The sequence below is a fragment of the Cynocephalus volans genome, chromosome 3 (genome assembly GCF_027409185.1).
Source record: "Cynocephalus volans isolate mCynVol1 chromosome 3, mCynVol1.pri, whole genome shotgun sequence".
NCBI lineage: Eukaryota > Metazoa > Chordata > Mammalia > Dermoptera > Cynocephalidae > Cynocephalus > Cynocephalus volans.
The window spans coordinates 32,266,514-32,280,636 of NC_084462.1; the positions used below are offsets into that span (position 1 = coordinate 32,266,514).

The 14,123-nt window shown below is 48.0% G+C and overlaps 1 protein-coding gene across 1 annotated transcript in view; it reads left to right on the forward strand.

Moving 5' to 3' along the window:
* GALNT17 (polypeptide N-acetylgalactosaminyltransferase 17) overlaps window positions 1–14,123 on the forward strand; it is a 450,484-nt gene that overhangs the window by 218,012 nt on the left and 218,349 nt on the right. The window contains exons 4-5 of the mRNA XM_063089198.1: window positions 825–999; window positions 3,145–3,342. Of these exons, the coding sequence (XP_062945268.1) occupies window positions 825–999; window positions 3,145–3,342 (373 nt within the window). The remainder of the gene's footprint in view (window positions 1–824; window positions 1,000–3,144; window positions 3,343–14,123) is intronic.

A 14,123-nucleotide genomic window follows, 5' to 3' on the forward strand; every position in this document is an offset into this window, starting at 1 on the left:
CGCTGATCTGAGAACCTTCTCCTGTCAACCCTTCCCCCATCCTTCCTGCACCTGGCATTGTTACATACACAGAAGTCGCAGCCTCTGTGTCTGTGGAGTGAGACACTTGGGTGGTGTTTCAGCACTTCCGTTACTAGGTGTGTGACCTTGGGATAGGCTAGCTTCCCTAAGGCTGTGCATTCATTTGCAAAATGGAATTAATCTAATTAATTAATGGAATTAATCCAGCAACCTTCTAGGCTTGCTGTAGGGATTAAACTAGATCATAGAAATAAAGCACTTTATGCCTGCTTGTTGTGGAAGGGAGGGTGTTCGGCCCCTGGTAGCTCTAGTTCTTCCACTGAGATAGTTTCCTGCTACTGGGCAAAGATTTGTTTTGCATCCAGCACAAGCCCTGCTAGCATTGCATCTGGTGCTTGATTATAGGTCTGGATCACCCAAGGCATATACCATAAGAATCAGTCTATGTGCAGATGGAAGAGCTTGTATAGAAGTTAATAAACAGGACCCAGGGGGCAGTGGGAGGATAAAATACTGGCCAAGAAAGCAGGAAGAGTCACAAAGAAAAGAAGTCTCAAAGGACATCTGCCAGTCTGCCACAGCTGGGACATAAAAGCCAGGCCTGGTTTCTCTCCGGCCGTATGCACTGCATACTGTCAGCACATGGCTGTCCTGAGTGAGTGTGGCAGAGGATTCTTCTGAGCCCAACTCACTAGTTGTCTCTTCTACAGCTTGTTTTGTGATCTCTGAACTTCCTGAAGCTCTGTAGGCATCACGGTGAGTTGGATGCAAATGTGAAATGACATGCATTTTGTCGCTTGTAGAGGAGCTGAAGGCCCCCTTGGAGGAGTATGTCCAGAAGCGCTACCCCGGGCTGGTGAAGGTGGTGCGGAATCAGAAGAGAGAGGGCCTGATCCGCGCTCGCATCGAGGGCTGGAAGGTGGCCACCGGCCAGGTCACTGGCTTCTTTGATGCCCACGTGGAATTCACTGCTGGCTGGTAGGTCACGGGCTGAAGCTTAGGGGCACCTGGGAGCTGCAGGTGGTCAAGAGGGGCTAAGATCTGGGAGGTGGGACATTTTGCTCCTTTGCTCTGGGGCCACTGGGAGAATGGAGAAGGGTTGGCAGAAGAAGAAAGTGAGCCCGTTGTCAGGGATGAAACTGGGAAGTGGAAAGAAATTCATCTGTCTGTTCAGTCCACCATCATTGTTGTCATCTTCATCGAAATTCCCAGTGAAAATGATGTATTAATTAGACAGAACTCAAGAAAACCCTTGCTAAGGGATAAGACAGTCATTGTTTTATTGTTCTCCTTTCCCACTTTGCTTGTTTTCTTTTCTGGGGAGGATTGGTGAACATTATTATAAGAAAAGAGATCTATTTATAATTCAATGATTGGGAACAGTTGTTCATTCTCTCATAGACAGTAAGACTGAGCTCCTTAGCTGCAGAAGCGTGATTTGCACCGGGGTCTCCTGCTCCGTACTCAGTAGATCTCTGACCGCCAGTGATGAACTGAGCTGAGTGCTTCTGTGTGCATGGCAGCAGACCAGCCTGGGGGAACTTAGACCAGCCTGGGGGAGCTCGGACTAGCCTGGGGGAGCTTGGCCCATTCAGGGTGGCAGTGGAGCTTAGGGGGCCTTCAACCAGACCCTCTAGGCTGGAAACCTGGCTCTTCCACCAGCTGGCTGAGTGGCCTAGGGCAAGCTGCTTAACATCCCTGGGCCTCAGTTTCCTCCTGTGTCAAATGGTGATCACTGTATCTACCTTACAGGATTGTTGTGGGGGCTGCACTCATCAGCAAATGTTGAGAACAGTGCCTAGCACATAGTAAGTACTTGGTAAAAATCAGCTATCGTTAGCTCATGAGGAAGAATAGTGTGTGTTCACCGATTAGCAAAGGTAGCACGCGGTCAGTGTGATAAGGTGGAGGAAATGTTTTAAGCTGAGAGGAAGAAAAAAGCCTTTCCACAGGGGCAATTAGGGAAGGCTTCTTGGGAGAACAGTACTTGGTCTAAGCTTCCTTTGGTGGCTGGGCTTTCTTTGAGTGGCAGAGGGGTTCCTAGAGGCTAGATCCAGCGTGGACTGGGAGGGGCAGAGTGCCGGAGCATGTCTAGAAGCCGCAGAAAGTCAGTGCATTTGACTTTAGCCTATATGGTGTGTGCAAAAGTATTGGAGGCAGTAAATGGCCCGGGGTATGTTTTATTGCTCGTTTTAAATAGAAAGGTGAGGTGAGCCAGCAGGTAATTCAATAGCTGCAAATGAAAAGAGATGGGTTGTAGACCCTGCATTCTCATTATTCTTCCAAATAATGCAGAGGAATGGGATTTTCACTTGACTCTTTTCCAAAGCCTGTTCTAAACTGGGAGATTAATGCGCTGGCTTCTGAGAGCCATCTTTTTCTTCTCAAATGTGGGAAACGATCCCTTTCGGTGTCTGCCTTGGATGCAGTGGCAGAGGTGTGTGACCGTCTGCTAAGCCAGCCAGGCTGCACCCTGACCTAGGGGCCAGACCCCTGCCTAATGCCTGCTCTAGTCCTTGGGGGAGGGAGGCCCTGAGAGCAGGGTTCTGCCTGCCTTCATATGGAACTAGCCCCTGGCCTTCCACTGTTAACTAGTTAAATTATATCCCTTTTAAGAAATCAATTAAACAATCAGTTAAAACAACTGAAATAGTCACATGCACAAAGAAGCTTATTAAAAGCAGGCCATCCAGGGCAGAAGTGACCTATTTTGGAAAGGGGAATTCAGTTCCAGCAGGGAAAGCAGGTGGTGGGTGACCTGCCGGGGATCACTGGGCACTGCATGGGAAACGCTGGTGCCATGCAGATCCCACACTGCCAACGTGAAGAGGGTCTTGGTGCTCTGGGTGGGAGGGGACCCTGTGCTCTGAGTTTGGCTCCAGGCTTCTGTCACAGTTCCCACCTGGGAGAAGGCGTGAGCTACTTTCACACGCATCACAGCCTGCGCGGGAAGCTGCGTGATCCAATGTAGGCGGGTCCCCAGGCTTTGGGGACTCAGTTTCCATCTTAGCTCCAGCCTGCCCTGAGCTCGGTCACATCTGCTCACTCCCAGGGTTCTTGGGGTGCGTACCAGGCGAGGAGCGCCCGGGACAGATATCTTATGTCTACTTCTCTGTGTTTCAGGGCCGAGCCAGTTCTATCCCGCATCCAGGAAAACCGGAAGCGAGTGATCCTGCCCTCCATCGACAACATCAAGCAGGACAACTTCGAGGTGCAGCGGTATGAGAACTCTGCCCACGGGTACAGCTGGGAGCTGTGGTGCATGTACATCAGCCCCCCGAAAGACTGGTGGGACGCCGGAGACCCCTCCCTCCCCATCAGGTCTGTGGGCCGCGGGTCCCCAGAGGCTGGGCAGAATGGTGCCCCTGAGCAAGGCCGGGAGGGGCTGTTTGGGCCGGGGCAGCAGGGTGCACACAGCTCCTTGGGGACCTTGGGCGGCTTAGCGTCAGAGTGTTCTTCTGAGGGAGCACATGGCATTTTCTTCCTTGAGCTGAAGTTTTCAGGGCAGCTTCCGCAGTGGTACTGAAAGTTTAAAACTGATAGTCATGCTCACACTTTATTCTCCCTCCTCTGTTATACTGTGCTCAGGAGTTTTCACGTATGGAGTCTGAAAGGTGTTTTTTCCTGGGGCTGTTTCACACTTGAAACCTTATATTATGGTGACATTTCCCACCCCTTTTCGTGACACAGGATCACATAGAAATGGACCACAGTGTGTGGCATCTGGGGTGGCCTCGGAAGCTCCATGTGAGTCTTGCCCCTGGTCCCCACCAGCTGCCCCTTGGGACGAGGAGATCAGTATCTTGTGGCGTCCCAGCTGGGAAGCTCAGGTAGAAAGGATGTTGGTTTCGATGATGTATTAGTTTGCTATTGCTGCTGCAACAGATGACCACAGCGTAGTGACTTAAAACAGCACAGCTTCATTCTCTTACCATTGTAGAGGTCAGAAGTCTGGAGTCTGATATGAGCCTTATGGAGCCGAAGTCGAGGCATCAGGTGGGCTTGTCCTGCTGGAGGCTGCATGGAGTACCCAGTTCCTCGCCTTCCCAGCTCCTAGGGCCGCCTCCTGCCCAGGCTCATGGCTGTGCTACATCTTCTTTCTGTCCAGCTTCCTTTATCATGTGACTGTCTCCTCTGCTAAAGGCTCTTGTGATTATGTTTGGAGTCCACATGAACAAGTCAGGAGAATCACTCCATCTTGGGAACCTTGACTTAATTACACCTGCAGAGTCCTTTTTCCCATATAAGGTAACATTCACAGGTTCCAGGTTATGATGTGCATGTGTTTTGAGGAAGATGGACATTGCTCAGCTCACCAAAATTGCTCTGATTTTCAACCAAGATGGTACCCAAGTTGCAATTCAGTACTTTCTGTGAGTTCTACTTAGGGGTCAGACTGACTCTTAAAATCATGGTTCTGTCTGAATTCAGAAGAGGGGCCTGCTAACCTTTGCCTAATTTTAAGGGAATGCTTGTGGATGAGGACTTTTTGCAGGTAGTCATGAAGTTCTTTCTCAGAGAGGTTCTCTTCTCTACCTGCTCAAACTGAAAGCTGACAAATTGCATATGGCAGAGCCACCTGGGGCAAATGTGTGCACCAGGGGAAATAAGCTTTGGGGCCTGTAATTTCCTTAGCTGGGGACATGTCCTGGCTCAGTCCCCAGCTTTTAACCATTCATGAGCTGCTGCAGGGCCAGTCTCTTGGCTTCTGCAGTTAGGAACATAGATTCATCACTAAAGTATGACGTGAGAACCAAAGCATAACCTTAGGGGATTTTTAGACCTCAGTGGCAAGTGCTTGAAGACCCATTGGCCTCCAGATCTTAAGGGGATGAAATTCAAATGATGGACGACAGACAGTGAGTTTCATATTTAGCCAAACGACACGTCCTCCCTGACACATGGGCAGCTGACCTCCACGTGACATGTAACGGAATGAGGGTGTGAGCTTAAGTGCGAACAGCAGAGGGAAAGAAGAGGTTTCAGTGTGGAGGAACTGTGGGGTGCCCAGCACATGTCTGTGATGTCTGTCCCCGAGCGTCTGAGGCACTAAGCAAGAGGTTAGCTTGTATTTCATGAGTTATGGTGACATTATGGTGACAGATGATTAATATGCACTTTAAAAAGATCCCAGAAAGTCGTGATCATGAGTCATTAATATTAGCTGCATCTCTGGTGTACAAAATAGAATCCAATACCAATGATCTCTTTTTAATGGATCTTAACTTATGAAATGCTTAATTTGTTAATAGTTGATGGGGATATATAATTGTAGGAAAGAATTTTTATGGTTCTTCTGATATTATTAAGCAGATGCAATAAGGTTTCTTAAACATTAGGACATGGTGGTTTCCCCTCTCACTGTGATGCCAAAATTTTAGTAGTTATGATTTCACTCTATTAAAGGATAGAAGGAGGAGAACTATTCATAATCCAAATATCTTGAGATTAGATGAGTCTTTAGATACTGAAGCTTCCCAGTAGACAACATAATATAGGCGGTTTTACATTACAGGAAGTGATATCTTTTCTGTTTTAGTTCTTTTCCTGTTTCTTCTTATAGGTCTGTTTTTTTTCTTCTGCCTGGTAAATAGTGATTGTCCAGGGTTTTCTGTTTGTTCTCTGCTCTTCTCTTCTTTGTCTATGTCAGAGTTTCGGGTGGAGAGAGTGCGCAGGTGCCACTAAAGGGGACAAGGGCCAGGTGTAGGGTAGGAGTGGGGAGTGTAGAACACACGCTCACCTGAGGAGGCAGCTGCCACCGGCCCCACGTGATGGTGCTGGGGGACACGGGGCCAGCGTAATCAGGTCCTCGGACTTTCAAGAGAAGCTGTACATCTAGATGCTTTGTGAAGGTTCCTGACTTCTAAGTGTTGTCAATAAATCCCTCTTCCTCTAAACTATGAGGATCCAACATGTTTCTAGACTGCATTTGACCACCTGGGCTCACCAGAACTTGGTCTTTGCTCTGTACTTGCTCCCTTGGGGACCTGTCATTCCCAGGATATCCTTAGTCCATGCTTCTTACATTGGGAGCTTGGGCACCTGTGGTATGAGGTATTCTGGGGCTGGGGGACTGGAGAAAGTGTCCTCAAAGCCATAGAAGAACCAGAAGCATGGCCAGACTCCCTGGAGCTTGAGGTAAGCCTGTTGAAATCTCCCTTCCACACCCACTCTCTGCAGTGTCTTCTGTGTCAGCATTTGTGAAGCACTGACTAGCTCTTGCCTCTTTGTAGAGAAGGCTCCCAAATCCATGTCTGAAGCCCTGATTATTCTCCAGAATGACTTCATTTCTGTGCCACATCAACAACCCATCATTACACCAGGAAATTTTAAACTTTTGAGTCAAAGATCTCTTTGATAATTTGATGAGAGCCATAGATCATATCCACCCTGAATGTGTGTAAGTGGACAGAACGTTGCATATAATTTCATGAGGTTTATAAATGCCTTAAAACCAATCTTCTGAGGAGCCTTAGGGCTTATATTATGAGCCACTGCTAGACACAAGCATTCTTCAAAAAAATTGTGGAAAAATAGTATTGAAACATAATACAAATCTTTCTGTGGACGTTTTGGAGGACCCTTGTAAAGAGGGTTCCTCTGTTTTCCTTTACTGCCCGCTAGTCTGTAAGTTTCATGAAACCAGGGCCGTGGCTGTCTGCTTCACAGTTATAGCCCCAGTGCCGGATGAGCACCTGGCACATAGTAGGCATGCCACAGATATTTACTGAATGTGCAGTCAGGTGAGTGGCCTCGGAGGCTCAGAGAGGGATTAGGGTTTGCAAATGGTTAGAAAGAGATTATATTGCCCAGAGGCACATTCAAGAGTGAAAGGAAAACACCAGTGTTTCTGGGTTGAAGGAGCTTTCACAAAGAGACTGACTAGTAAGAATGGTCAGAGAGGTAGGCGAGAACCAGGGCAGGAGCACAGAGATCCAAGGGCATCCTGGGGCTCACACGATGAGCGCATCCTAACTCTTAACAGCAGTGAAACCATTCGAAGGGCGTCCTTGGATCTGAAGGTAGATGGCAGTGGGGGGTGGGTTGGGACAGGAAGGAGTGGGGACAGTGAGTGCATGTGACACTTCTAAGATGTTTGGGAGAGGTGTAGAGAGGGAGAGGCAGAAATGGAGCAGGAAGCTTCAAGATCTAGGGACACACACTTTTTCAGCGTGGGAGACATAATAAGTGTGTGCCTCCAGCATAGTGGACATGTGGAACTAACTCCTAGGGCCTAGTCACAAAGCCCCTGCTGATTTTTTGTTTCTGTTTCCTACTGTCCCGTTTAACTTCAGTGCAGTGAGTCTTTCTCTTGTCCCTGCACGCAAACACCAGCAGACGCCAATGTTTCTCATCACTCTGGGGTAAAAAGTCACTTAAAGTCACATACAGGCCTCAATTCCATTATTGAAATTGTCCTGTCTCACACAATAATAAAAACTTAAACTTGATTGAAATTAAAATGTCCACCTGGCCCTCTGCAGTGGGAGAGGGGCTGTCACTTTTATGCATTCTGGCCCTCATTCCTCTTTTCCCTGGCAGGTGCAGTGTCCAGTGTGGCTGGTGCTGGCGTATGGAGGCTTTGCACTCTTGGGACCAGCGGTGGTTAAAGCTGATTCCTTCCTGAGGTGCTTGGAAGGTTCTTCTACTTGCTTGGTGTGGGATGTTGGCAATCCGAACCTCCGTGCCGCGTTCTTGATTCAGCACAGCAGTGCCCCCTCCAGCAGGCCCCTCCCAGTGCACCATGGCTTCTGCCTTCATTCCACCCCACGTCCTCTCACTGCCAGCATCACCTGGCTCCCAGGACACTGTCTAGGGCATCCCTTCTGGTTTGATTTTGTTGACAATGGTGTTTTTTATTGAGGTAAAATACACCTAACATATATTTTACAATTGTAACCATTATGAAATGTGAAATTCAGGGGCATTAAGGACATTCACAGTCTTGTACAACCATCACTACTTTCTTCTTCCATAATATTTTCATCACCCCAGAGACCCTGTACCAAGTAAGCAGTCATTATCTGAATCTCTCTCCCCCTGGTCCCTGACAAGCACTGATCTGCTTTCTTGTCTCTGTGGATTTGCCTGTTCTGGACATTTCATACAGCTTCTTTTTTTAAAAAAAAATTAATTATTTTTTAATATATATATTTTTTCACATTCTATAATATTGTTGCAGAGCAGTTGGGAGGGAGGGGGAGGGGGAAAGGAGAAGGAAATGTGATGGAAGAAGGAGGAAGGAGGAGGGGCGGGATTGAGGCCTGTGGCACTCCCCCTCATTCCCACAGGGGAGATCAGGGGGCTTCCAGCAGTGGCTTGGTCATTGCTGGGCTGGGTGCAGATGTCAGGGGGTTGTGACAAAAGCCCTCAGCCCCCCACCACCCCAGCTCAGGAACCTGGGGCCCTTCTTGCTGTGACTTGGTGGTCATCGCTAGTCTGGTTGCACATGTCAGGGGGCATGGCCAAGGCCCAAGGCCCCTCCACTGTCCTGGCTCAGGATAGCCCAGGGCAGTTCTTGAGGTGGCTCGGAGGTCATCGCTGGGGTGGTTGCATGTGTCAGGGGTGTGGCATGGCCCTTGGCCCCCACCCTCGGGGCTGGTTGCGGGTGTCTGGGGGCATGGCTGAAGCCCCCGGTCCTCCCCCCTTTCTGGCTTGGTATCCCAGGGTACTTCTGGTCCTTTTAGGTGTTATAGGTGTTCTTTGGTGAAATAAAACTTTTACTGGTTAATATCAAACTTTGTCTCTGATCTTTGGGTATTTTGTTTTTTCTTTCAGTTCTGTGTTGGATTACTTGCCATTCCCACCACTTAAACTCTGCACTGGAACTAATTTGTTGTCCTTTGCTTACTTCTAAAATGGGGGAACGTCTTCTGGGGACCAGCCCTTGAGCTCTGTGGCTGAGCTAGATTGCTGCTTTGCTGCTGATTCCCTGGGGAAGGCTTTTTGTGCAACTCAGATTTTAATGGTTGACTTTATAGGTACTTCTGGGTTTAGTGAAATCCAGTGCATCTGTGTTGTGTAGAAACTCTGGTCTGTGCCTTAGTCTTTTCATCAAACTGCACCACATGCAATTCTATATTCGTGACCAGTGTCCTCTGAGTGGTCCTATGCTGACTGGGGGGCAAATCAATTGTCCACGCTGTGCCCCAGTGTTCCCTCAGCGGGCCCGTCTCCCCCACCACCTGTGCTCCAAACACTTTCCATCAGATGGGCCACACACTGGTCCCTTGAGATGACTCACCGGCCTCTGAGTAGCTCCTTTTTTTCAGTTGTCTGTGGCTCCTTGCTCCTATGTGGATCCATGGGAACCCTATTAGTGGTCTTGCTAGCCTGGGGGCCACCAAGACCCTCTTCTCCCCTGCAGCCTCCAAGCAACTCCATCCAAAGGGCACAGCTGCGGCTTTCGCCAGCTCCTGCTCCATGCACTTAGCAGCTCCAGCCTGGAAGCGGCCGGGCTTGAAACAGTCAGAGCAAATTTTCTTGCTCTCATCGTGGCTTCTCCCACCTTCATGAACTCTGTAGGTCTCTCCTTCTCTTCCCCTGAGCTCTGGTGGCCCCAGCTTGACTGTAGTTGCTTTTTTATAGTTGTAAATTAGTTGTTTGGGAGAGAGAGTGATGTTGGGGGCTGTCTGTTCTTCCATCTTGACCGTAAGTCTCAGAATCATACAGCTCTTGCGTCTGGATTCTTTTATTATCATGAAGTTCTCAAGGTCCATCCACGTTGTAGCATGCATCAGTACTTCATTCCTTGTTATGGTGGTATCATTTTAAAGTGGTTCTAGGAGTGTATCTCTTCTGCGGGTTCCATTTCTGTTTCTTGGGATTCACACACCATTGCCCTCATGGGAAGGGAGAAGTAACTTCCCCAACAAAGGACTCCACTCTGCCCTGCATGCCACTTTCCCTTTCCTGAGTACGAGCCGTGCACCCATGAGGATGTTTCTCCACTACCAGGAATGCTGACCCCAGGCTTGGGTTAGATGGCAGGACTCCTACCCCTCCCCTTGGGTACAGCTTGCTCCAGAGACACCCTCCTGACACATCTCTCTCCCAAACTCCACTCGCTCATTCTCAGTAGTCAGCTAAGCATTTTTGGCTGTCCATGGACCTTTTTGCAGGATCTCTTTGAATATAGCATATATTGTCTGAATGTCTCACGAGTGAGGACACAAAGAGTTCTGTTTCAACATAGTGCTCACATCCGAGGCATGGAACCAGGCAAGGTCTGGAGACACAAAGGAAGGAGGGACTGACCAGGAGAGAAGGACTCTGAAGAGGAAGGAGAGGGTGGAGCTGTGGCCAAGAGCACTGGTTGGGCTTCAACAGCAGGGAGACAGGGGGTGGGCTCGTGACTCCTGTGACCCTTGTGAATGAGGAGGTGAAATCATGTTAGGAGTGAGAGTTAGGCCTTGGATAGGGAGCTACAGAAAAGTTGTCAAGGTTTGGGATCATTGCTGAGAGGAATGGGAATGGGTGAGCTGATCAAGAATGTCAGAAATCATTCATGGCTATTTTGAGGACCCAGGAATATAAATTCAACAAAATTTCCACCAGGATTTCTTGACAGAAAACCATTATGAATTGATTTGTGTTTTGATATAAACTTAAGTTTTCTTTTTTATGACATGATGTACATATATGACAAAGAGTAGCAAAGTTAAGAATGAGAGACCTCATTTATTTAGCCTGAAGGCACCTAGGTTAGGTGTGCTGTGAGTTCATGCAAACCTGGCTTAGCTCAGCAGCTCAGAGGAGTGTAGCTCACATCTTGGGAATGATTGATCAATGTGATTCTTTCCAGCTGTTAAATCCCAGGACTTGTACCAAGAGAGGGTGGGGTCTAAGGTGTCATAGGTGGGACGTTTTACAGCACATTGCTTGCAGGGCACTGGTTGAGAGCTGAGTCAGGCATATTCTGCAAGGTGACAGTAGTGCCTCCCTACTCTGCATTAGGTGGCCCTGTAATTAGTGACATTACTCATTAATAACTAATTCAAGCTGATGATTAACAATTAGCAATCCTTAATCCAACCTACAATTTGATAATAAATTATAAGGTGTAGGAGCTGTTAGAGCCTGTTAGACTCATTTAGTTGAAAGGGCTGCCCTGAATATACATAGTTGCTGGGATCTCAGATTCTGTGCACAGATATATATAAAAGAAGAAGCTTATTTTTTCCCTCCCGGGAGGAATGTGACTGGCTTACATAGGAGGGAAACTTTAAGTGAGGAATCAGAATTGTTTTAGACATTAAAATAGAGCTATCTTCGTTATGCATCAGCAGATATATTTTAGGAACCAATTGTGTGCTCAGCTTTGTGGTGGGCACTTGCAGGGGGAAATATTGGTAAATTACATGATTCTCCTGTCCCGAAGGAGTCTGTGGGCTGGTTGGAGACACAGGCTCAGGTGCGTGGGATAGCGCTTTGGCAGGTAAGCATGGATTCGTAGGAGGGTGGAATTTTGTGGGTGGAGCCGATGGAAAAGCTTATAAAAACCATAACAAACACTGGGATTTTCTATGTGCCGGGCACTGTTCTGTGCTTTATACAGTACAAATCCAATGACTCCTCATCCTGGCCCCATGAGATAATATTATTATCATCCCCTTTTCACAGGCAGAGCTGTGGAGGCACAATGAGCTTAATCGTCATACTCAAGGCCATGTCCCCAGTAAGAGGGGAAGCAGGGATCTGAGCTAGTCAGGCCCAGGGACTGTTCTCTTGTCTGCTGAGCTGTCCTTCCTGGAGAAGGTATGGCTTTCTGGTCCTTGAAAGCTGCAGGAGATTTTCCCAGGCTGAGTAAATGGGAGACAATGCAATTAGAGGTGTAGTAGTGAACATGAGTGTGTTTGGGGTCCTGGCGACCACCCTCATGTTCGATGACTCACCAGGAGGACTCACAAAACTCAGAAAAGTTACTAACCTCATGGTTATTGTTTATTACAGTGAAAGGATACAGATTAAATCAGCAGAGACCTACAGGACAGAGTCCAGGAGAAACCAGGCACGAACGTCCAGTTGTCCTCTCCCAGTGGAGTCATAAGACAGGGCTTAGTCCTCTTAGCAACGATGGGTGACAGTATATATGAAGCATTGCCACCTGGGGAGTTTGCCTGGGCCTCGGTGTCTAGGTCTTTATTGGGGGCCAGTCTCGTAGGCCTGGAGAGCCTGCATGACCAGCCTTGACTACTCAGTCTTCGGAATCTCCTTCCACCCCCACATCAAGGTAAAGCTGCTGTAACACGGCCCAGGCTCCCAGGTGTGCAGAGACTCTCTTTTCTGACAGGATATTCCAAGGGCCTTGAGATTGTCTCTCAAGAGCCTGTCAGGAGCTGATTCTTTCTTTGGAATGTGCAGGGTTTGGGCAACCCAAGTCCACTGAGCTAAGCTTTCACTGCACAGTGAGGATGAATGTTTAGAGTCTTGTGAGGAGGCTGAAGGTGGGACATGTGCTTTAAAAAGTAGAGGAAAGATGCAAGACTGGGTAGATCGAAGCAGGAGGGTCACTTTATAGAGGGCTCTAAAAGCCAGTGTGGGAGCCTAGCCAGACTCACTCCATTGGGCCAGTGAGCAGGCTGAAGATGCACGAAGAGCTAACTGGGAGAGACAAGGTGAAGAGTGGTCACCTACTGCTACTTTCTGGGGAGAGAAGTGTGGGGTTTTGGGCTGGTGGTGAGAATGTTTTCAGATTGGTTTTTGTGATGGGCACACAGCTCCATGAATATGCTGCAAGCCCTTGACATGGACCCCGCAACAGGTGTGTGGTGCATGAATTCTGTCTCAGGAGCTGGTGCAACAGGATGAAGACAGCTGGGTATTCATTCTTGTTTCAGGATGGTCTGGAATGTTGATCCCAGGCTAACCCTAGGGTCTTCTATGGTCATCCTTTTATGGGAAGTGGCAGGGCAGCAGAGTGTACCAGGTGATTGAACTGGGGTCAAGTCCCAGTTGCAGCAGAATTCATCACGGTAGAGTCCTGAGCAGGGGTCAGGAACAAAGGAGCACCGTTGGCAGAAGTGGAGCATCACATAGAGCCAGCCCCATGGGGCCCTTTGCCCTCTCTGGCTCTGTGCATGATCCCACCAGTCACAGTGTGCGGGGCAAGGACGGGTTGAAGACTGTGGCTGGGACTTCTCCTTGGGTCTACAGAGGGAGTCAGTAAAGCAGTCTACTCAGGAGCCACGTGAAACCTGCAACATTTCAGGAAGAGCAAGATCACAGAGAAAAAGCCATACATTCTCCACCTTATTTTCCTGCCCTTCCAGTAACAGAGGAGTGACCTGTTCAATTTTGCCACCTACAGGGTCTGTGTCATTAGGCAGGTCACTCATCTGCATGGAAATAAGCTTTTAATTTTCTTATCCATAAAACCTACCCAGCTTTTAAAGGTGCATGTTCCACTGGCAGAAAATCTCCATAACGAAACTTTTGGTCCTTAGATGAAAAGCACTAATTATAAACTCCCTGAAGTTACAGCATGCAGTGTTGCAGATAATCAAAAGTTTCAGCTAATAGAGTTCTCCTATGGAAGCGAGACACCGGGTGATTTACAGCTAGAATTTAGAAACCTCCACAAAACTCGTTTGCCTTCTCCAGAGGACAGGACTGGGGGAGCCCAGTTGATAGAGCATGCTGGTTCAGTCGAAGGGATTACCATCATCACAGCGGAAGAAGTGTCATTATGAACGATCACTCAGGAATAGGCATTGGCTCTGTACTGTTGTGTGTGTTCACCTGATGAGCATTTATCAATTCTTATCATAGGTAAACCTCTGTGCGAAGCAGCATGGAGGATACTCTCCTTGTATTTTCGGTCCTCTTCAAATTTATCCCTATTTCCACATTTTTGAGACCCAAAATGCAAACTCGGCGAATAAAGACGACTACTAGAAGAGCAAAGAATGTGAGATTGTGCTTCTGTGAGGCTGTCTAATGGAAGAAAAAATGGCATTCATGAAAAGAAAACAAACAAACAAAAATGCTATCTACAACCTAAGGAACCAACAAACACAGAAAACAAACAGTAAATCAGAAAGCAAGGAACAAAAGACACCTAAGACAACCTAACAACCAATAAAATGCTAGGCATAAATCAA